Here is a 25,622-nt window from a genome sequence, read left to right on the forward strand (position 1 = left end):
CTACCAGCATCTGAATGAACATGATAAACGTATACATGTATAACTGTGAGACAGGCGTCTGATTTGGTATCGATCCCCTGATTCAACTGGTATCATTACGGTGAAATATGGAGTTTTATCAGTGAAATAAAAGCAGTGTAAATATCAACATGATGTTTTCATTGCAACGTAGGGTGAATGAAAAGATCAACATTAAGAACAACTTTTAATATCATTTGTTATGACATCTCTTCGCTCAACACTAAGTAGGCTCACTTTTGAACAAGTAAAATGATGTCAATAATTTTGTCAACGCGCTAATTGCCGTCATTTTCATGAAACTTAAGAATTGAACTCAATGTAGTGTCTATTTTTAAAACATTCGGCTCACATGAGGAAAAGACATTGCAAATATTTGCGAAATGTCTTATTTTTAAATATTATCAAGTCTTTCTAGAAATATATGCGATATAGATGCTATCAGCTGCTGACCCCGGGTAATGTAACTCCGCTCCAGAATGTGTGCACGGACTTTTTATATAAATCCAATAACCATTTCTTTTTACATCTGCGACGTCTTAAACATACCATAAAGAGAATCATGTAAATTGATATTCCATAAATAGTAACACAACTTATGGTTGAGGCGTAATATTCAGTGACGGAAAGACCAATACATCTTACATATACCTAACCCAAGATGCATATCAACGTAACACTATAGAATGAAAGTATTTATTAAGCATATTATTTAAATAAACAATTATAGACATATTATTAAGGTCTACATAAAACAAGTGATATACATTATATACAATTTTGTGACGTTGTGAGCGAAAACATCCTGTGGAGGAAGTACCGAAAAATAAGATTTATCTATTTAGTATGCGAACGTAATGAAATTAAACTTGTTCATGGTGTGTACAAGTATAGTAGAATTAGCGGGACTTTTAAAACGCTTTTCAGAATATCCAATTTTGCCTGTTTCTAAGGCACACCACTTAGCAAAAAACTGAACATATTACTTTTTCCTGCGCAGGATGCATATTCGCTGACAGCGTCACGCATACCCTAAGATCAATTTTATTCAGAATTAAATTCTCAGTAGCTATTGGCTTAATACGGTGATTTGGCATTATTTAGAATGAAAAGGTTTGTACGTTTGGTTTCACATGCAAACAGAATGCTTTTTCCGAACCGCAGCCAAATCAGCATCTATCGAGTGACGACGCTGTTCACCGATATTGTTCGTTAAATTTCGACTGTTCTTCGTAAGCAATATATATATATGAACATTAAAAAAGATCTATCACACTTTCGGAGCTAAATTTTGCACATAACACATTTTACGTAACAAACCAACTAGAGTTTAGTCAATATCAAAGAGTACATGAAACTGTTGTAAAATATTAAACTTATTTCCGATTCAAACACTTCAAAGCATACACAATAAATAATAGCTATACAAGTACCCTCTATGCCTTTAATTGTAGCAACAGTCAAAGATACATCCGTACTTGAGAGGTGTTTAGTGTGAACACTTGTATTTCTTGCTTTCCAAACACGGAAACAATTGTATGTACAAAAACTAGGAAAGGCGCACTTTATGACAATGACAATCTAACTCGTACAGTATGGCGAAATGACTCCCGTTTAGTTTTAGGTTCATTCCACACTGTTTGCAAATATTATACATATGTACACCAACTTGAAATGTTCATACAGCAATTGAGTATGTTATAACTATATAAATATGGAAATCTATTTAAATATCATTAAAAATACCAATATACACGTATAAATAAAACACACGACCTGTCCACATCCCTTTATCTCTTCGTTTTTCCTTTCTCACCCTTCTTATCATTTCCATATTGTCGCTTCCTCTTCTGTACCATGTTTTTCCTCATATCCCCACTTTTTATTCTTCATATCTCATTTTGTTAGTATTCGATTAAACAAAACAGCCTTTACACCATTAAAAGCAGCCTTACGGAATAACAGAAGCGATACATAGTATAAGCTTTCAAGCTTTCTTCGAATTCTCTATTCTGTATATCTATTGTTTTGTGCTTATATCATATGTCTTTTTTTCATGAAATGTTACCCATGCAAGCACCTTATATTTATGCTCAAACTTTATACACGATATATCTGTAATATTTGAATAAATATTGTTTAAGCCAAATAAAACAAAAAAGCCTATGGCTGCCATATTATTGTCCCATTGATTTAAATAGCCCGTCGACCTCAGTAAGTGAAATTGGAGTATGTTTCATTTTGCAGAATGTATTCCTTGACAACTTCATGCACGAACTGGAACTGGTCCTGAAAGACAGGTTGTGTTAGTTTTGATAATGTGTCTCACTGTCTTTTGAAGTCTATACCACTGACTTTTTCACGCAGACATGTTTGATCTGTTGAATTGCTGTGTTAAAATCAGAGGCTACTTTGAAAGCACAGCATGAAACGAACATTTTTTCAAAATAGTATTTTGTTGAATGGAAGTAATTTAACTATTGCATTGCAATGCTTGATGTTTAACAGCATCGTTAGACGTACTGTTGAAGTATATATACGCACCACAGAGGGAATAATCTGTTCCCTGTAGTTCCTCATCTCTTTGATGACCTGGGCAATAGCAACGTCTTGTTCAATCTTCATCCTCTCCAAGACTGTTGACGCAACACAGAACAAGCCGCTTCTGTCTGCTCCGTTCCTGAAAGTGTGACAAAGTATGGATTATTAATCTATTCAACAGACAAGTATGCGTTATTTTATCTCCAAGAATTCTGTCACAACATTAAACAAGCCGCTGCTGTCTGCTCCGTCCGGAATATGTACACATGATTAAGCATCGATGTAATGAACTAGTATGTGTCTTCTCTTAAAGACAGCTAAGAAAACCCAAATGAAACCGCGACTCTGACACAATTTCTTGAGAATCTTGCAAGTGTGCCCTCCTGCATTCATATTACCTGAACACACGAAACCAATGCCTTCAATGCTAATAATTACATGTTTAATAATTAATATGATTAAAAACAATGAATAAAACAATCTTAAAATAACATTTATTTCGTAAACATTGGACCCGATGACTCACTAATGTAAAACCTCAGACGATAAAAGGATAAAATGTTGGATTTCTCGAAACCCGTTTATTATTAGGCTGTACCACACTCAAAATCAGGTATCGTGAGATTTACCCAGTGACATGACATGGAGGGGTAATAACATTGAACGTATAGTGTTATGTGGTTTAAAATAGTGCGATTAAACATACCACCTTATTCAAATACGTTCAAGCAAGTCGAAGAGTTTTTAATACATCTTGGACTGATGGGAATAGATACGGATAGATCAATCGCAGAAAATGGAATTGTGTTGACTAAAAGACCCTGCCTTACTTTACTTTCTACAAATAGGATAGACATCCTCAGCCAATTTCGGGATCCATTTAATTAACTTTATGATAGAAAAAGTCTTGTGAGAAAAAAACAATGTTCATATACTCTAATTGTATCAAAAATCACCTTTTACCTATTCCCTTACGTAATGACAGGCACTTATCAGTTATAGTTTGGGACCACTCAACATATATTTTGAAATCGATTTTTATTGCCTGTGAAAAGAATTGATAAAAAAGTAAAATCACGCTTGACGCATGTACAGCCTTTTCAGCGCTTTCAGCGATTTCATCTCTATATTCTTTGCACAACAAAGAATATAATTTGTACACTTTTGGTATTTATTGTAAAACAATCTTATATAGTATAATCGATGACAGCAGAAAGCTAGTTGCGTTTAGGAATCATCGCCAACAATTGTTTTTCAGTTCGCATCAAACCATTAATAAGGAAATAATAATTTATTATGAATATAACAAGGATCAAAACCCACACAATAGAAAGAAGCTCTTCATTTTAAGTGTTAGCAGAAACTGCGGTAGCACGCCTTAAGCGCTATAAGCACGTATTATAAGTACACACGTTTATACAACATAAACAATGCGTACTTCAAGGGAAATTTTCAATGGCACTTGTGACAACACTTCAGTTTAAAGAATTATGCTTTATGAGTAACCGCGCTAAAAACTTCCTTATATAACAAGAGCGCCGCGCAGTGGGCGCCAAGTGTCCCCTACCGGTTTAAAGTTGAAAGCCTTGTGAAAACTATGAGCGTGTCTCAAGTGAATCTCCATGAAAGCTTTAACAAATCCTACCAAATAAATCAAAATTGTTTAAGTCACCCCAACCCATGTGATAGTGAACTAATGGCATTTACAGTAAACTTTATCCATTAAAATGCAACAGTTTAAGCCGTAAAACTTACCAGATCACCTTTGTCTACTTTTGACGTATTGCCCTCTTTTAGAGTTATTACAGGACCAAAGTGGCTATATTTTTAATGTCAATGTCAATAACTCTGCACAACCTTGTCTGACAAAAAATAAACTAACGTGCATAATTTCCATATTGCCCTCTTGCCACATACTAAGTTTCATTTACCTAGCTTTGACCAATTTGACTATATTTTAATAAGTAATGGACCACTACCCTGTATAACTATGTCTGACGAAAAACACAAACTAACGTGCATCAACTTCATATTGCCCTCTTTGCAAATACTGAGTTTCATTTACCTACCTTTGATACTTTTTGAGTTATCCCAGGACCGAGAATTTGTTTCAGACAACAACTATTGTTTTTAAAAGTAAAATAACTCTGCATAACTTTGCCTGACGAAAAAAAATAAACTTAATTTCCATTTAACCCTCTATCCACATACCTTTCATGAGTATCCTGAACCTAGCTTTAATACTCTTTGAGATATCACAGGACCGAATTGGCTATGTTTTTAATAAGTCAAGGGCCATAACTCTGCATTATCTTGTCTGACAAAAAAAAACTAACGTACATAATCTCCGTATTGCCCTCTTTCCACATACTAAGTTTCATTAACCTAGCTTAGATACTTTTTGAGTTATCCCAGGACCGATATTTTTTCAGTCAACAGCTATATTTTTAACAAGTCAAGGGTCATAACTCTACATAACTTTGCCTGACGAAAAAAATTAACTAATGTGCATAATTTCCATATTGCCCTCTTTCCACATACTAAGTTTCATTAACCTAGCTTTGATACTTTTTGAGTTATCTCAGGACCAAATTGCCTGTATTAGTAATAAGACAATGGCCATAACTCTGCATTACTTTGTCTGACGAAAATAATAAACTAACGTGCATAATCACCATACTGCCCTCTTTCCACATACTACGTTTCATTAACCTAGCTTTGATACTTTTTGAGTTATTGCAGGACCAATATTTTTGTGGACGGACGTACGGAAGGGCGGACGGACGGACGGACAGAGGGTTATTCTGAAACCCCCTCCGGTGAAACCGGTAGGGATCTAAAAACAAAATTTTGAAAAACAAAATAAAAAAAGGTTCCATATATCTTGTTGGATGTTCGATTCAAGAACTAGGAAGTGCATTCACTTACATGCAATGCACGAGGACAGGATTGTTTCCTGATTGTTGTTGCCAGAACTGCACTGCATCAAGGAGGTTTATAACATCCTTCGGAGACGAGGGCAATGCTGAATCATCAGGCCAACCTTCAAATTGTATTTGTTGAAGTTTCCGTGTCTGAAACAAGCAAACTATAACTTTACTTATAAGAATTGCTTTTCTTTTTTTCATTAGCGTATTGTCCGTTCGCCTCATTACCATTTGAGTTTAAATATGAGTATCTTATAATAAAGTAATCATTGTTTATGATGTATAATTGATGATGTTGCCAATGTTAATGATGATGATGATGATGATGATGATGATGATGATGATGAAGGAGGAGAGGAAGGTGGAAGTGGAGGAGGAGGCGGGGGAGATACAATTTAACTTTAAAAAAAGAGACCACATCACCTGTCCAAACCGTTTCAAGTCAAACGTCATCTTTCTCAATCCTTTCTCGCACTCCAGGCCTGTCTTCGTAATTGTCATGATTTCATATTTTTCCTCATTTTCGGGCCAATATATTTCATCTTCCTTAAATCGACAGAGCTTTGTTAAAAAAGGGTTATGTATTTGTACGAAATATTACAATAATGTTACTGGTTCTATCCACACCAGGGGTAAGATGCTGTAAGCTATCAGGTTTCATCACAATCGACCGAAAAGGAATTAGTATAAATTAAAAGCCATAAAGTTAATTGCCAAACTACACAATAACAAAAAAAATAAGTCATGCAAAGCTGTTTCTTTTCCAGAGACAATGTTTTTGTTTCTTTTTGACATGATTTTAGAAACAACATAACATAGTTTTAACAAAATCAATTGCATTTTAAAAGAGATGTTACTCGCTTAATATAAAACACAGGATTCCCTTTCTGTCCTAAAGTGAATAATGTTAAACTAAATCAAATAGTTCCCACCTTCATCTCACTCTTGTTGTTCATCATGACGATTGTATGGACATCGTGTTCCACCACCAGTCTCCAGAAGTCAGTCTTGGTCGCTTCGAGTGGTGTCTGGGTTACGATGAACGCTCGCTTCTTCTTGTAGCCCTAAACATATATCATATCAATTTGTATATATTTCAACGTCCTCAATTGAAATATTCTTATTTAGGATGAAGTGTAAATCATAAGAATACTGTTTTGTTTCATCCGTTAATGACTTCCATTTTAAAAACATGTTTTGAAACATCGGAATTCACAAATAAGACTTCCGTTTGTGCCACAGCACGCATGCAATAATCCATTGTGCCAATGTCAAAGCTAATATTTTGATAAAAATTGATTGCATTCTAAAGAAATATATTTTGAATACGTTGTTTTGTTAATATCGGTAAACATACCGGTAAGAAAACAGCGTTGATATAATCAGGTTCAGACCTCTTTCCGGAGGGAGTCAAATACGGCATGTGATCAGCATCTGTTAAACACACATTTTTTAAGAAACAATTAATAATCTTTAATATTAAATACTTTTACTATTACTGATTTCACTGAACTATTTGAATGAATGCAGATATAAATGCACATATAAACATAATTACCTGGGAGAATGTTTGAATACCGATTCTTATTCCTGTTCCTTAGTTCTTTTGCTCTCACGTATTGACATACATCAGCCACGGGAGACATTTTCTCCATCCTCTGTATTAAGTATAAAGACAATATCAATCGTAAATGAATCTTAGATAAAAAAAAATGTAATATGCGAAATACTGTTGCAGCATCATATCATTACAGAAACTAAAAAGCACACACAAATCTCATGCGACAATTTATACAAATGCAAACAGCATCAAACATCCGAAAATGCAAATAATTCTTACTCACAGAAAACTCGACATCAATCTTCCGGGTCCTTTGGGTTTTATCGAATGCCAGAAGTTCTTCATACGCTCCCAGGAACCTTGACGAGGGAAGAGCCGATGTGGACAACATCAACGTCTCCAAAAGCGTCATGTGCAGAAAAATGTACTGTTCCTGTGTAAAAAGCAAAAACGTATTGCTTGTTGGTTGGGATTTGAATTACATGTTATTTCCCAAATGTACTTTCGTGTGTAGAGTAAGTATAAGTGGACTGTATTGACAAATTTTGTTGTCACTAGTTCGCAATTTCTTGGGAACTATTACAAAATATATGTCCTTTAGCATGAAAACAGACTGAAAAAGGCTAGCTTTGATTATTGTATAAGTATTGGTATATAGAGCTTTTTAAACGACTTTTTCCTAATTCTTTGACCTTTTTTGCAACTATATTATACTGTCTTATCCTTACCGCCGTTTGCACCAGAGATACTGTCTTATCCTTACCGCTGTTTGCACCAGAGATACTGTCTTATCCTTACCGCCGTTTGCACCAGAGATACTGTCTTATTCTTACCGCCGTTTGGACCAGAGATACTGTCTTATCCTTACCGCCGTTTGCACCAGAGATACTGTCTTATTCTTACCGCCGTTTGGACCAGAGATACTGTCTTATCCTTACCGCCGTTTGCACCAGAGATACTGTCTTATCCTTACCGCCGTTTGGACCAGAGATACTGTCTTATTCTTACCGCCGTTTGCACCAGAGATACTGTCTTATCCTTACCGCCGTTTGCACCAGAGATACTGTCTTATCCTTACCGCCGTTTGCACCAGAGATACTGTCTTATTCTTACCGCCGTTTGGACCAGAGATACTGTCTTAACCTTACCGCCGTTTGGACCAGAGATACTGTCTTATCCTTACCGCCGTTTGGACCAGAGATACTGTCTTATCCTTACCGCCGTTTGCACCAGAGATACTGTCTTATCCTTACCGCCGTTTGCACCAGAGATACTGTCTTATTCTTACCGCCGTTTGGACCAGAGATACTGTCTTATCCTTACCGCCGTTTGCACAAGAGATACTGTCTTATCCTTACCGCCGTTTGGACCAGAGATACTGTCTTATCCTTACCGCCGTTTGGACCAGAGATACTGTCTTAACCTTACCGCCGTTTGGACCAGAGATACTGTCTTATCCTTACCGCCGTTTGGACCAGAGATACTGTCTTATCCTTACCGCCGTTTGGACCAGAGATACTGTCTTATTCTTACCGCCGTTTGGACCAGAGATACTGTCTTATTCTTACCGCCGTTTGGACCAGAGATACTGTCTTATCCGTACCGCCGTTTGGACCAGAGATACTGTCTTATCCTTACCGCCGTTTGGACCAGAGATACTGTCTTATCCTTACCGCCGTTTGGACCAGAGATACTGTCTTATCCTAACCGCCGTTTGCACCAGAGATACTGTCTTATCCTTCTTATTCTTACCGCCGTTTGGACCAGAGATACTGTCTTATCCTTACCGCCGTTTGGACCAGAGATACTGTCTTATCCTTACCGCCGTTTGGACCAGAGATACTGTCTTATTCTTACCGCCGTTTGGACCAGAGATACTGTCTTATCCTTACCGCCGTTTGGACCAGAGATACCGTCTTATCCTTACCGCCGTTTGGACCAGAGATACTGTCTTATCCTTACCGCCGTTTGGACCAGAGATACTGTCTTATCCTTACCGCCGTTTGGACCAGAGATACCGTCTTATCCTTACCGCCGTTTGGACCAGAGATACTGTCTTATCCTTACCGCCGTTTGGACCATGTTGACCCTCTGTTCCCTCAGATTGCTCACACAGCCCACTGGGTCTACATACCCCTCCGTGGCGGCTTGTTCAGATAGAACATTCAAAGCAATAAATGTTCCCGTCCGTCCGATACCGGCACTAGAAACAATTAGATAGAAATTATTAGTTGTTGTTTTTTCAATAAGATATTCGTTAGTGTCTCACCACAATCATGCAACTTGCTTATATACTATTTTAGTCGAATAACAAATAATGATTTTTTAAGATCTAAATTTGTGAACATTAAACATACATACGGTCAAAATGATCAAAATAAGGCTGCTTTTTTTAAATTATATTTTTTTTATTTGAGAAAAAGTCACATATAACAGGAACATTTCAGTGTTATTAATCAAATTCATAAATAAAGAAGAATTAAATGCCCCTTGCTGTACATCTGTAAACGTTAAATAACAATGATAAGTTAGCGCTTGCGCTAAGTTCCAGGAAATTAAATCTTTGCAAAACCGTCTATATATATTTTTTATCACGAATGAAATTGCTCTAAGCGGTATTTGTAAAGCCTTATCAGACAAACCTGCAGTGTACAATAACTGGACCGTTTTCATTAACAATAGTGGTTTCCACTTTATGGCGGAAATGAACAAGAGACGAAGAATACTTTGGCACACTTTTATCTGGCCAGGCAGTGAAATGAAAATGGATCAATTTTCTTTCTTCCCCATGTGTCTGAAAACAATTAAAACATTCTGAAACTAAAGTTGTCTTATACAAAATTAAAATCCACGTATCAGATCTATAATTCCCAGACTATGTCGTATGCGAAAGGGTAGGAAGAATTAAAATAACTTAGATTAAATGCAGCATCTTAATATTGATTGGTAATTTGATATTTTACTTTCTGTATGGATAATTTCCTGATGATGAAGTCCGAAAAATACTCAGTCCCTCGATTTGTTATTAAGAAGTCCTCGTATTCCTTACATCCTTCGTCTGGCCAGTACTGTACACATTTCATCTGAAAGGAATGAAATATTTTCACTTTGAAACAGCAAGCTTAACTGACATAACACATACCGGTTACCGGGTTTAATTCTTTTTTTGTACGAGAGAATAAGTCTACTTAACTTCGTTTCACTTCTGTTCTTTTTGAGGCTGGTCAGTTCGTGGGTAAATTAAAGTCCCATTATGTTTCGTGATGTAAAGTTTTTTTGTATGCATATCCAAATGACTTCTCTTAACCTTTTTGACATTTTTAACCCCAAGAATGATGATAACATGCATTTGTCGCAATTACAAATTGCAACAAAACCAAAAGTATGATCTTAATTTAGCCCGCCAAACGCCATGACAAAATTTGCATGTCACGCGACTTTCTGAATAACTAAAATTTATATGTTGCTTCATATACTAAGTATTTTCCCGTTTATGCATCTGAAAACACTTATTTTATAATATTTTTACTCTATGATATCGAAATTGCAGAAAAATACAGTCTAAGTAAGGCGCGAACCCACGCCGGTAGAGTCAAGAAAAAATAACGCTAGAAACACAATACCTGAACCATTAGACCACCAGGACTTTCATAACTGCAGTTGATATTTTGGCATGTTAACCATACATTAATATCATCACGTGGTAATGTCAATCAACCAATTACGCAACAACAAAGCTGCACAAATAACAACGCTAATATGAAAATTGTGGTCTTCAAAAACAATATTTGAGCAAATATCAACATTTGGTGAAGGGTTCAAGCTTTTGGTATCTTAGTTTTAACACTCCTAACACTTTATTTCGACATACACAAAAAACGGTGCATTTTACAAAGACATGAGCGAGTAACTCATCTCCAATTTTACACTAAACAACATTTTTCATTCGAAAATAGTTGCATCAAATTTATTTAAGAAACAAGAGTTTAATTTCCTGATAAAATTTCATTTGAAAATGTTTAGTATTTCTTCAGTTATTTCTCCAGTCTATTATGGCAACTGCTAAGGTACTGTTTGAAAAGCACTAAGGTTTGCCCACTTATATGCCTCATTAGCATATAGTGAGTCAGTGGTTCAAATTGGAATTTCGTTGGTATTTCCCGTACATTTCTTTTTAATAAAGCATCGTGTGGACCTCGGGAAATTATCAGACATTATATGAGAATATTTCATAGATGTATACTCACTTTTTTCTCTAGTTTTTAAATCCTAAGAAACACTTGGACTTTAACGGACAAACTAATAGTGCAAAGAACGAACCGTTTTGTCCTCTTCCAAGTTGGTAAGCATGACGATCTTACCGCAGTCAAGATACCACACCATCCTCCAGAAATCCATAAGCATATCGTCCGTGGGGCCTACAACATGCATGCGGGTAGAACCTTGTTTACCCTTCGAATATGAATAGGTCGAAACATAATAATGAACATTTTAAGTGAGTCTGCCTTGGGTTTCTTAAATATCAATTTCTTTGCAAAAGCCTTCCATATCAATAAAATAAAAGCGCTGAAAACTTTGAAAGGCTGTAGGCACCACGAGCGTGATTTTAATTTTTACAAATATGTTCACAGGTAATAAAAATCGAATAAGAATAGGAAATGTACCTTGATATTTTTAATACAATTAGCTAGTTTCATAGCAGTATCTAATAAACCTATATGTACTAGGATATATGGAAATTGCTTTCATCTTGAAAGTGTATTGCTAGTGTTAAGTTATTTAAATGAAGCCTAATATCGGCTAAAGATATTTGTAGTAAAGCAGGGTCTTGGTTCATTCCTAATATTTATATAAGATACTTTGGCTTGATTACAAATTCACATTAATGTTGCAGTCTTATAAACATATTTACATAAAGCGGTATTTTTATTCGAACATTTTAAAACCGCTTAACATCATACGTCCCATTTTGTAACCCTGGCGCATTAATTCTTTCAACATGTCATGTCAAAATGTAGATCTGACAATAACTGATTTCGATTTGTAGTACTTAAGTATGTAGCCCTGAGGCCTAAACACAACACATAAACGCGTTCAAGCGTAAGATATACAAGTATTAGTTGATTGAGTACTCAAATACTCGGATGATTTTTATGCCTCAATTTACCTTGTGAAGCAATGAAGGCACGTGTCTTGTTATAACCCTAAAATAGATCAATAAAATGCAACTGTGAAAAAAAATACAAAAAAGAATTACTTCTAGTGAAATAGAACGCATCAAACGATTAACATTATTTAATTAATATATAAATTGTGTGCACTGTCAGCTCTGTAATACATACATATATGTAACTAGCGTTTATGTAGTCTGGGTGTCGTTCATCCATTGGCAGAATAACTCTTGTGTCATTATCTGCAAAAATGATTCCAATAAGGTAAAGAACGGTTATATCTTTAATGCATAATACATACCATATTTAGGCACAGGACCAAGTTATTGTAATTTGACTTTACAAACAATTGATTGATTAAAGATGATTAAATTACTACATGTAGTTGAGCGGACGTCAAGTATTTCACTTACATGGATAAATCTGTTTATATCTATTTTTTGGTCTGTTTTGTATTTGAAGAGCGGCACTGTAGTCTTTTTTCAAACCCTTAGGGAAATCCTGTAATTTTAAGCCAGTATGTTAACTTTGATATCATTACACTTGACAATTGTTTCATTAGTATATTTTGAATTCCAATAATATTTTTGAAGATGTATAAAGAAAATCAAATGGAACTTTAAAACGGAAATTGTATACAACTGCAGTAATTAACCTTATAGTTTTTTTGGCGTATGCTCTCAAAATTTACCGAGATATTTCATTTGCTCAAACATATAGGATTTTGGTTCATTACATAAAATATATACTTTCAAATGTAGAATATTTTCACATACACGCATCTCTCTACCTGAAAACATTTCATGCACAAAACACCGGAGCAGTTTGACCATAAACCGCATCAAATATGTGTAGACCATTATTATTATCATTATTATATTCAATTACTTTTTCTTAAAACCTCAGGGAAGAGTATGCATTTCCTATTGTTATTACAATGCTTGTAGCGCGAATCTTAATGTTAAGAGATTTCAATAAGTTAGAAAAAGATATTTCAATAAGCTAGAATTATAACCCCTCAGTGAAATAGGATTGGTATACTTGGTGATATGCTTGAAGAAATGTTAAACATGCTTAAAATATGTTTGGTTAACCAGTACAGCTGTATTGGTGTTGTTTTTATGCAAATTATAGAATGCTCTATGCGACTTTATTATGGGGGTTACTAATTTAAAGTTACCAATATTCTTACGATTTTAACAACATCATCATGAAACCTCAGAAATATGTTGCAAAGGCATTACTTAAACATACATCACTTATCATTTAATATAAACAATAAAAAAATCTTTATGTTAGAAATGTGTTAGATGGCCATGTAGAAAAGTTGTTCAGTATAGTTATAGCATTAAAAATAAACAATATTTCTAAATTTTATGGTTAATCTGATACAGCATATACTGGTCGAACGTCAAATCTACAATGGTAGTGATTGGCCAAAGCAAAGTCGGGTAGAAACACATTGTTGCATTTAGCACACATTTTAAATTATACAAATACACATGAGTTGTTGAAGTGACATTGAAATGTATGAGGTGCAAAAATTTAACGATTTACCTGAAACTGTTTCTTCATCGTGACTCCATGCTCCGATCCCAAAACAACGTCGTATAAATCGTCTACTCTAATTGCTGTAATCGGCATTTTCTTGCTGCTCTCAACGCTGTAACAGGACTGATATCTCGGATTCAAAGTCTCTTTGTCTTCGACTACAACTCTCGTGTTCGACGCGAATGCACATTCTTCAGTGTCTTCCACTGTAAAAGTCGCCTTGATTTTTCATTTTATTTGATTCTAAGTATTTATTTGAATTCTAAGAAGATCATCATTTGATGTTTTAATCTTAATAATTATATATAAGATTTACCTTTTTTTCGATCTGTCTTGTGTGTTTCACTGATTTCAGAATAAACATTCAATTGTTCCTTTAGTTCATCTGCTTTTTCGTAATGCGTTTTTGGTTTGCTTTTACGTAGTTTTCTACAAAATCGTAAATAGTATGATATGGTGACTGTATTTCATGTTCCAATATTTTGCCTAAAAATGGAGTAAACTTCACTTGCAAAATATGACGAATGTGCAAATACTTACAGTCGCAACCCGTTTGCTCGATATTCCAGGGAGCAGCAAAAATACTTCGAGCCTCGAGAATATCGAGCCAAGCGGGATTGCTTATTGAATGTGTATTTTCTTTTTGATGCGTTAAAGAAAGTCTTGTTAACCTCGTTTGTAATTTGCTACGCTATCTCCGCAAGAGTAATTATTACCGTACACACACCATACAGTTCACAACATGATGCATTTGATACCACGAAAGTATTTGATATTTTTTATATATTTACGCAATACAAATATAAACCCATCCATACGAAATCAATAAACAAGCAATCTTTATACTGAGTTAGGAACACATATGAATAGCTTAGGTAGAACCGGGTACTCTCTAGATTGCTCAGCATTTGATATTTGCATGAATTATACCATTTGGAGAAACATTCAGCGCAATATTTTATGTGAAGACGCCTCATCAAAATGCATTGAGAATTATACATGTAAAGACATACTTTTGACGTTTGTACTCGTGCAAATTAAAGACCGAAAATAAAGTGATAGCATTTTTGCTCAAACTGTTAAACCATTTAAATTTGATAATAATTTTGATACCAATCAAGAAAATATAATCAATCGGCGCCTCAACTTAATGAAGCCAAGCAAACAAATCAAGGTGTGAAATTCATATCGGATCTCGCAAAAATGACATCGAGCAAAGCAAACAAAATAAAGTGTGAAATTCTTACTAGAGACCGCGAAATGACATCGATCTCGGAGAAATATCAAACCTCAATATATCGAGCCATCCGATGGAATTTTATATGAACATAGAGTAAACACAAATAGGTCCTTTTAATCCGGACCGAGCCAACAAGGATATCGAGCTTTGCGATATCAAGCCAACGAGCTTCGACTGTATTTGTCAACGATATGTTGAGGCAACCAATTTCATACGTTTTGTTTTACTATTTTACTTATGTATGGACATAGCTGATAAGTAAAATACGTGTCATTAGAAACGATTGTTTGTAAAAAAAAACCCTGTATTGTGTACCTTCTGTGTAGAAACAACAGTACAGCTATCACAATCGCGATTACAGCCACGCCAACTGCTACAGACACGCCAATTATAGCTCCATTGGATGTTGGTTGAGACAGTGCTAAAATTGGTAAACATTATGGTTTGAATGTTGGAAGAAGTGTGCAGCTAATTATATATTCTGATAACGTTTTAATAATAGTTTCAGGTATCTCATTTTGTTTTGAAACTGTATGATAATGAATAAGAGTTATATACTTATCATAAGGATGACATCAAGCCAATATCGATTTTTTTTTATTTCAAACTGATCTAATTAATGTTTCAGGCCAACAGCTCTATGAAAGAAATTTCAAAGATCTATCACTTATACGAATCAAGAAGTGAATCCATCCCGAAAGCAGATTTGTTATGAGTTTAAATTTAACACTGAACGACTTCGAAATCACATGTAATGTTATCAGGAATATCAGCAAACAGACATATATGTATTTTATGAAAACAATATTTATATAGTAACACGTTTGGATATACAACTCAGCAACTGACTTTACAATGGATATACTTTACATATTCTTAGCCATATTGAATAATAATACCACTTTCTATAAAAATAAGTTTGTCAATACGTCTGACTGCATTGAGAAAAAAAATGTAAACAAAATACAGTGGTCTTACGTGTGCAAATTGGCCTTGAGCTCCATGTGTGATTACGAAGGCAGGTTGCAGTTATTTGCAACATTTGGTAGTCTTCTCTACATTCAAACGTTATCGTTTTTCCTACTTCACACTTATCGTCAACGAGGCAATGTCTGGTGTCTGCCCGAAAATTATCGTTTTTCTGCACTTTACATATAGAAGCTGAAATTCAAATAAAAAACACCCGTGCGTTGAAATCTCCAAATATTTATAATTGTGAAAGTGTACACGGAAAGTGCATGGAAAATTGAATATTACTTTTTGTTCTGTCCGCATTTCATTGAATAAAATACCAATATGCATATAATATATATACCCTTGCAAATTGTATGAAAAATTCTTTTCGAATTCGATACTGAAAACATTTAAAAGTGAATCTTAATTTGTATTTACCAAGGATTGGTTGTGGTGTAGCCCATCTAAGGCTGCCGTCGGCTGCACATTCCACGTCTAAGGAGCCATTCACAAGATAGAAGTGTTCGCTGTTGTAATCAGCAATAAATTCATCTCCAAACAGTAGTTCTTTCGTGTTTTGTTGATATAAATCTTTCAGAATGGTTTGATTTGTGCACCGGATTTTTTCACAAATTGGTGTAATGCCTGACCAAGACCCATTCTTAAGACACCTGTGCTCAACAGAACCACGAAGTTCGAAACCTTTATCACATTCTGATAGTATAGTTGTACCATAGTCAAATGCGTTATGTATTGTTAATGTGTTATTTTTGAACCACATATTTCCGTTGGGAAGAGGTCCAAATGAGTCGCATTGAACTTTTTTACACAAAGGGCTATCACCACTTATTTCACCATTTTCTTTGCATGTGCGATTATTACTGTTGCTTAAATGGTAGCCATCGTTGCAACTTGGGCTGATAGATAAGCCGACGCTAATTACATTTGATGTAGTTTTTTGGGAACCTAACGTATAAAATCCATTTTCGAGCATTGTTAATTCGCATGATATTGTTTCACATCTGGCGTTATTGCCAGTCCAGTAGTTAACATGAGAACATGTCCTATTTACACCATAGGAAAGCTTAAAACCTGTTTCACACTTAGGAACAAATGTAAAGCCATGCTTGAATGGAGGATTTTGTTCAGGGGTGAAATATCCATGAGAAAAGCTTTCCGGACGTTCTTGGCATGTAACAGGTTTACACTCTGGAATATCACCCGACCATTCCTCGTTTGTCAAACATCTTCTTGATCCATTTGGTTGAAGATGATAACCATCGTAACAATGTGGATTGATTACGCTTCCGAACCACAACCGCCCAACCGACCCAATAACCAATCTTTCAGAGTTGGTATAAGCGTATTTCCCGTTACTGAGTGTAGGTTCCTTGCATCCTTTAGCACATCTTGGTTGAGGATTCCATGTACCCTGTGCAGTGCACATTGATGTCGATTCATTTGTAAAAAAACCCTCATCACATTTCAGGTTTATGGATATACCATTTAAGGTCTTTGCTTCGGCATTCGTACCACCATTTGGAACATTTGGTCGTTTGCAGGCGACTTAATAATAATAATAATAATAATAATAATAATAATAATAATAATAATAAATAAATAAATAAGACAACCAAGATAAAGAGCGCGGTTCATTGAATACATGATAACAGTGACCTTTCTAGTATACCTGATATAATTTCTACTTCACAGAGGGTCAGGCTATTATTCATCTTCAGTCTGACATGATTAGATAGAACAGGAGGATGCAATACGACATTTATGATATCTTGGCATACCAGTGGTTTAATTTCTTGGTCATGATAATCAGGGCACCTTAAAAAGTTGTCTTTAGACACCGATTCCCATGTATTGTAGAAGGTCAAAATTGTTAATCGTGATAGACGTTCAAGAGCTGAAATAAAATTTGAAAAGCAAAATCAGAAGTAAAGATATGGACCTTTTTATTTTATCATATCCGTTATCTAGACCAACTTACATCAATGTGTTCATGTTTACATGCGTTGCAATATACCGAATATGTACGTAAAGTGTGAATGCTATTTATTACCAAGGTAATTTTATCAGGAAAGACAGTTCATTGAGGTGCAAGAATCTTGTTTATCAATAAACATACATGTGTTTTCTCTGTAATATATTTTTATTCCTGATATATTGTAAGTGCTCTCGAGATCTACTTCCCAAATGGCGTATTGTTTCTTCAATGGCACGGTCGCTTGAGCGCAGGAATCATTTTGCGAAAGGTTTGGTATGTTTCCATCAACGGCAAGTGGTGCATTTTGATATCCATGTGTAAACGGAGTCTGAATGGCACGTTTTCCAAGCGCAACATTTAAACCTGTAGTAAAGTTATTAATTGTGAAAGTTCTCACTCAGTCGGATCGTTTGGAAAATATTGCTGTCATTGCTGTTTGGCAATAAACATGTTAAATAAGACATGGCTTTATTTATCGAAAGCATTTAAGGAATCGTTGAAACAATAAGAGAAAGCCCAGTAGTCAAACATTCATATGTAATCGTTATTATAGGTACAAGACAAGCGCCAGATTGACACTGATCTAAAGACTCAAACAAACAAACACCACAAACGGACAAAAAGTGATGTGATTACCGCACTGGAACGGTAGCTAGATTAGACTAGACACGAGACAATATATTTGCAAAAAAAAGGAATTTAAAAAATCCACTTACAACTGATATAGTTGTGTACAACGCATTGAATCTTACTTATATTATATCGCTTACGACACATGTATCTTTCGCAGGTTTTGAACATTTTCCAATTCGAAATTTACTGTGGTTATCTAAGTCCTAGTTAATAATTTTAAGCTTTAGGATATTTATCTGTACTCATCACGTGACTTTCACATGCTTAATATACACACATCGTGGCTTCCCGGAAAAATTGACGTTGCAAGGGAACAGAATACTGCTACGTAACAACGAAGAAACAGATACTGACATATCAATATTGGTATTGACATTGATCGAAGGTAACTTTGGAAAGAGGCTAACTCTGCTGAATATGACAACGAGTTGCTAAACACTTATTGACAGATCAGTCTGTTAAATGATCAAATAACTTGCAAGGTTATCGGAAAACCATTCCGTGCTTTTTAAACTGGGAAATCATTATGCGCTATTTTTAAAAGGGGGCGTTCAGCTGAAACTGGGACATGTGTTTATTCTTTCATTTATGTAAAATGATGTATAAGCGGCCTCATATTAGCTAGCATTGACAATTCGAGGATTGTTTGAGGAAATATGTAACTACCGAGTGTGCGACCATCTGATATCTAGTCTTTTTAGGCACCTTTCACAGTGCAAAGATATGTTTGAATGACCAAAACATAAGAACATCTCATTTTAATTTCGATGTTCAATATTAAGCAAGCATAATACTTGCATCCGCTGCAACACGTGTAGTATAAAACGGAGTTAAGCAACTTTTATAAAAAAAAATGTTTTATCCGATATTCAATCAAAAGGCATTCAATTCTTTGCGGAAACGTCTTTATACAAAATATACATGTATGCGTGTCAAATTGCTCAGGACTTTGCGATTAATATTGCTTTGTGGTTAATGCAGCTATTTCAATTTGCATTTTTTTTGTAACCAGGAAATGAATATAAATCACTATTTTGAATTATTTTCTATCATATCTTTCTTACTAGAAAAACATCATCACGAAACCACAAGACATTGTTGATTGGGTGGTATGGAGCGTTTTAACACTTAAACATATTTAAACTGTCGATAGATTTTTCCGAAAATAATGCAAATGCTTTTGATACAAATCTGATATTATTCTCTTACGTAAAAGTATTAGAATGATCGCATGATTCTTTGGTTTGAATTTTTTCCTAATACAACTTTTTGCAATGCATGCATGTAGTGCAGAGAATAGTATCGCTTTTATGGTATCCTGTTTTTTACTAGAGAAGTAAAACAGGTTGGTTGTTTTTGCTGTCTTTACTTAAAGAATATTTTAATAAAAAGATACTAAGACTAGTCATCATATAAGAGACTGTATTATACAACTCGTCAAGGAAATATGTTAGTAAGCTTGACAAAGGCTGACTTATATGTTTACAGATTGGACAAAATGTACTACTTTAAAAATAATTATAAATGTTGTGTTTGGCTAACCATGATTGTGACATTTTCACTTATTTCTTTATATTTGTTGCCTCTGCAATAAAATGTTGCTATGTTTGGAAAACAATTCATCATTGTTGTTCTCGGGCTACTTTAAAGGGACTGTACACCAGATTGGCACTAAAAAAATGTTTTTCCTGTAACGCAACTCAGGACAATTATTTAATAGAATGTGTTAAGCTTTGAATCATAATTATAGAGAAAGGACCAAAATGTAAAAAAAGCAGTCCAGTGTTGTATCTACTGTGCTACGAAGGCTTACTCCAAATGGGTGATTTATTTAAGCTATATACCTAGGTAGACATACCCAGTAATATTTGTAATGGAAAAATACGAAATAACTGCTTAGCTAAAATAAATTGTAAACTATGTGGTACTTCAGTTAGTAAGATTCAATGCATTGTACACATTAACACCAAGTTTATGTCAGTTTTCGACAAAAAAAATCTTGCAAATTGATCATCTTGTGCACAGTTGCTTCAACTAAGGCCTACGTTTTTAATTTTGAGTACAACATTGAACTTTAAACCATGTGTACTGTTTTGAAAACGTGTGTTAATGTTATGCTTCGGTTATCTTTATTGTGTCCTTTTGGCGTATTTGTTATGCAACTGGAATGAAATTTTGACCATGATGTAGTTCTGCAAACAAACATTAACGATGATATTGTCGGGTGACCTTTCATCAACTTTTCAAAGCTACAGCATTAAAATGAATATGTTTGGAAAATAAATATCAAGCTTAGATATTTGGTTTGAAGCATTGTCCAATTGTCCTCACCTAAGAGTGTTCAAATTATGCTCCTATATTCAGGATTAGGTCCCGATGATTTTCTGTGTTTATAAGAGAAAGGACTTAGTTCTATACTTGCAGCAGACCGAACAATGTCACTGTCCATCAGCACTTTCACTGCTTTGATTATGTTTGGTCTTCCCCCTCACTTTTCGACTGTGTAAGGCCATTAACTAGTTATTAAAGCCATAAACTCAAAAGAAAATCCAACATTTATCAATAATTACAAAATTAAATGTATCATAGAGCCAGCCTCGGGTTGAAAACTGTGAACTATGATGTAAAAAATAACATATGTATTGATAAATAATTTCAAGTATCCAACGTCTGGATACGGATATCTCCCGCAAACCTATAAATCAAGCCGGATAAAAACTGCTTGCTCTTTAGGTACTATAAAGTCGTTCATAGACTGCTAGCTACGTGACATAGCTCGCCCTACCAAGGTTTAAAACAATGTGTTCATCAAGTCTAATTATAAAAGTATCTTATGACAAACCACAATAACATATTGATTGATGTTGCCAGCCATTGGTTAATTCGTCATGTATTTCAGAGGTTGATAAATGTTTTTTTAAAACGCTATTGTAACATTGATTGTGAAAGTTGTTGCGCACCGAATATCTAAAGCCTTTTTATCCCCCGCCTATGAAATAGGGAGGGGGATATTGAAATGGTGTTGTCCGTCCGTCCGTCTCCTTCCTTCCTTCCTTCCTTCCTTCCTTCCTTCCTTCCTTCCTTCCTTCCTTCCTTCCTTCCTTCCTTCCTTCCTTCCTTCCTTCCTTCCTTCCTTCCTTCCTTCCTTCCTTCCTTCCTTCCTTCCTTCCTTCCTTCCTTCCTTCCTTCCTTCCTTCCTTCCTTCCTTCCGTCCTTCCTTCCTTCCTTCCTTCCTTCCGTCCGTCCGTCCGTCCGTCCGTCACCTGCGTTTTTCTCAGTAACTAGCTGGCAGAATTTCATGAAACTTAAAATAAATATGAATTACTATACTGGGATGATGCCTGTTTATTTATATTTTGGATTGAGTAATTTCTATATGAGTTATTTGCCCTTGATTTATTAAAAGATCCATGTTTGCAGCCTTTTCTATGCAACTAGCTGGTAGAATTTCATGACACTTGGAATAAATAAGAACCAACATACTGTGATGATGCCTGTCTATTTTTCTTTTGGATTGGTCAATTTTCCTTAGAGTTATTGCCCTTGATTTATTAAAAAATCATTGTTTGCAGCCGTTTCTCAGTAACTAGCTGCTAGAATTTAATGAAACTTGAATGTTATATGAACCAACATCTTGCAATGAACTTCTTCGGTGAATTTCTACGGCTACATTTTTATCTCAACTATTGAGTACTATTTTGCAATGATTGATGTTTCCGAGTAAGCAGTTTCGGAAAAGACAGTTTTATTTAATCATCCCTCTGATTTCGTTAAAATTTTTTATCATAAAGTAGTCCCGGTCGATATTTTATAATTTGGCTCGGAAAGGGATAAACCAATGTGCTTACTGAGATTTTTTTAACCTTCAAGCACAAAAAGCCATCAAGCACGAACAAGCCATCGTTGGCGGGGGATATCTTTTCACTGAAAATGCTTGTTTTAGTACTAAGTACCGTCACTGCGAGTCCTGCCTAATAAGCGCTGATCTTTGCGTACCACAAGGGCAGAGGAAAGGTATTAACCACATTATTATAAGAAAAACAGATGCAAATTAAAGGGTACGTATTTTAACAGCGTTGCCATTATTATTGGATTACCGCCTTCGAGTCTCTTGTATCCTTCGGGACCCACAGAACGCTCTCGTTATACAAGGTAATTCATGAGTTTGGTGCAAGCTATTGTCAAGGTCGAGCATTCACTTTATAATCTTCTGGAAGCTTCGGGTAATAGAACGGTTAAACAAAACTCCTTGAAAGTAAGTGACCCTAGACAACTGTCTACCTACCGACGGTACTTTTTAGAGCGTTGCTGAAAACAAATCTAGTTTATACACGAAATGTAGACTTAGTAAGTGCATTCAAACGGGATATCTGAAATTTCGTATTTACAAGTTATTTTTTTTGTGTAAGACAAAACACGTGGAGCTCATACATGTCAGCTCCGATGTATATGCAAAACTGTTTCTGTACGACATCAGTACTGTGAAATACACAATGATAATGATTACCTGAAAAATGCCAATCTTGTTCTACCGCACATACAGTCGCACACAACACTAATACAGAAAACAAAATTTCCATGAGTATTGCCATCATCGTTTTAATCTTTTTAATAAAGAAAAACATTATTCGGATCAAGCATTTGAACTGACGAGATAAACTAGTTTGAAAGCATCTTCTATTTGAAAACTTCCTGATTGATGATCGGCATGTTTTGAAGTGTGCACAGAAAAGCAACACTACATGTTATCAAAGTGTTTAAGGTAAACACATTTATTATATGCCTTTCGTTGGTCCATATATATTTATTAGTGGAATAAAAATACAAATTACTGTCAAAAAGGGAAATCAAAATATGATACATTTTATCTTTTTGAATGTTTAGCACTCTCTAATGTCCAAATCAAATCAAATATGTACTCGTATACCTTGTGAACTACGTTTTTTAATTCACTTGTATTTACGCAGTTCGTGAAATATAGCTTTTGGTACCCACTCCGTGAAAAATGCAATGCATAGCGACAAGTTAAAAGAACAAAATGAATGTCATTTGAATAGTCAGACGGAAAGAATACAGCATCACAATGTGTAGATGTGTTCGTTGGTAAAAACTGGTATTTTGGCCACCAAATTAAGATGCGATTCTGGGGTCATTTTTGTCAGACTGAAGATTATCATTGATTTACCTCTGATTTAGCTTATAATATTTTCTATATGTGGGTCCTTTTTAAAACATATAGAGGGTGCTTGTGTCGGTGTTAGACAACAAACTATTTTACAGACTGAACACGGATAGCTAAACCGTTGTTTTAAATCAATCACCAAATACCATAGGCTTTTGCTTGAAATGGTTACTTTGCACAATAATTGAATATACCTGTTAGGCCACACCAAATAAATGTTTAGTTCCTCGGATTTATGCTAAAAAAAATTGGAGCGAGCGAGCGAAAAAAAAAAAAATTGTCAGTTTTCATAAAAACCGAAGCGAGCGAAGAGCGAAAAATATATTTTTCCTTATATTCAATATAAATAAGAAAGATTGTTCAAAATAATTGCCCTTAAACCTATTTTAATGCCATCTTAAACTGAACCTCTAATGGACATTGGGAAATTGTCGGATGATACATACTATTTATTCATCCGTGTTTAGTACAAACATTATATGGATAAATTTAATTTCTTATATAATTTAATAAAATGTACTTTAATATGACGATTATTCATAATAATAATAATAAATAACCTTGCTTTTAGTAAAAAGTTTGAAACGACTTATATAAATCTACCTGAATCAGTTTAACATCATATGCAACTGTATTTAGACATAACTTAGGATTGATTTTGGATTTGTAAAAAATGATCACTTACACAGGCATCATCAAACATCAGTCTCCATATAACATGGACTAAATTTTGTTTTTATTATCACAGGAAATGCAAATACATGTGCTTATTAACAAAACGAACAAGGGTATTTTTCAGAGTACTTTTTTGGGGGGTTATTTAGATGTTTTTATACACCAGCCAATTGAATATGCCCCCCCCCCCCCCCCCAAGTCCGGAATAGCTGCGACTTTGAGTTCCGGTCTCTCAAAACTCGGGTAAAATACCCGACCTGCAGGGACACACTGCTGGTAAAATCCCTGCCAAATGGCCCCGCAACCCCGAATACCTATGTGAGGCCCATTTCCGACTATTTTCAATATGAAGACAAAACCACATTCACTAGGCACTGCGGGGCCACCTGAAAGGTAAAAACACAGCCCATTGCCTCTGCTGTCCCCGGTATACCCCATGGAACAAGGGCGAGGGGTGGGCGGGGCAGTGGTTACAATTGACAATTGCATTACAATCCCGGATTATGCTGCAAATAAAAACAAAATATAAGGTGATAAACTTATGCTTACTTATGTTGAGGTATATCCAGACCAGTGTTTATATCGCTATGTGTGAAAAGATATTTGTTCAAAACAACAGTTTTGTCAGAATTTGATCAAAAATGAGCTTGATACATCAGTTTGGACCAAACAATGACTCATGTTCCAGTTAAATTGTCCTGTAATCTTCAGCATCGTCGTAACGAGGTAAAATTTTGGTCCCTTGTATTATGACTTGAATAAAATAGTACTAAGTCCTAATAGCTACCAGTCTCAGATACACATGCTTTATTGCATAATGATTGCTTTAAATAATGATCCTTTAGTGCATGAGACGATCAACAATGACTTCAAGCATGCTCAAAACATATTTATTGTCAAAAATAAGATTTAATTTCCAAACTTCGAGCCACATTGTTTATACCGGAAGCGGCCATTTTGATTGAATTTATTGAAACCCATGCTAAACCGATCGATATACAGTATAAAAACACTACGCATCGGTAACTTCCCTTTACATTTTCAAAAAAATAGGAGCGGTAAATCCGCGGAACGATACATCAATTTGGTGTGGCCTTAAACAACTCTTTCGGTAAACTTTCAGCTTTATATAGTTGAGAGCATGTGTCGATAGCTAGAAATGTGTACAGCGCA

General features: G+C 35.1%; 1 protein-coding gene across 1 annotated transcript; it reads right to left on the minus strand.

Moving 5' to 3' along the window:
* Positions 1-700: 700 nt before the first annotated feature.
* Positions 701-23,290, minus strand: LOC128215001 (receptor-type tyrosine-protein phosphatase mu-like). Its single transcript, XM_052921734.1, has 23 exons — positions 23,100-23,290; positions 18,101-18,322; positions 17,654-17,878; positions 16,402-17,529; positions 15,988-16,170; positions 15,325-15,430; positions 14,086-14,198; positions 13,776-13,975; positions 12,632-12,719; positions 12,390-12,460; positions 12,215-12,251; positions 11,368-11,465; positions 10,011-10,130; positions 9,690-9,841; positions 9,115-9,250; positions 7,331-7,480; positions 7,045-7,144; positions 6,844-6,920; positions 6,419-6,550; positions 5,910-6,032; positions 5,488-5,633; positions 2,563-2,698; positions 701-2,307 (listed from the first exon to the last, which is right to left on the minus strand). Exons 1-23 carry the CDS (start codon positions 23,215-23,217, stop codon positions 2,230-2,232), a joined length of 3,939 nt encoding a protein of 1,312 aa, XP_052777694.1. The 5' UTR covers positions 23,218-23,290; the 3' UTR covers positions 701-2,229.
* Positions 23,291-25,622: the final 2,332 nt, after the last annotated feature.

This window comes from Mya arenaria, chromosome 13 (assembly GCF_026914265.1).
Source record: "Mya arenaria isolate MELC-2E11 chromosome 13, ASM2691426v1".
Classification (NCBI taxonomy): Eukaryota; Metazoa; Mollusca; class Bivalvia; order Myida; family Myidae; genus Mya; species Mya arenaria.

What these genes read in the sequence shown, in the direction of transcription:
- LOC128215001 (XM_052921734.1), bottom strand. Translation starts at nt 23,217, where the DNA reads ATGTTTTTCTTTATTAAAAAGATTAAAACGATGATGGCAATACTCATG. An exon ending in CTGTTGTTTCTACACAGAAG is followed by an intron (nt 14,199 to 15,324) that starts GTACACAATACA and finishes ACGATTTTGTAG; the next exon opens with AAAACTACGTAAAAGCAAAC. An exon ending in ACTTGAAACGGTTTGGACAG is followed by an intron (nt 5,634 to 5,909) that starts GTGATGTGGTCT and finishes TGCTTGTTTCAG; the next exon opens with ACACGGAAACTTCAACAAAT.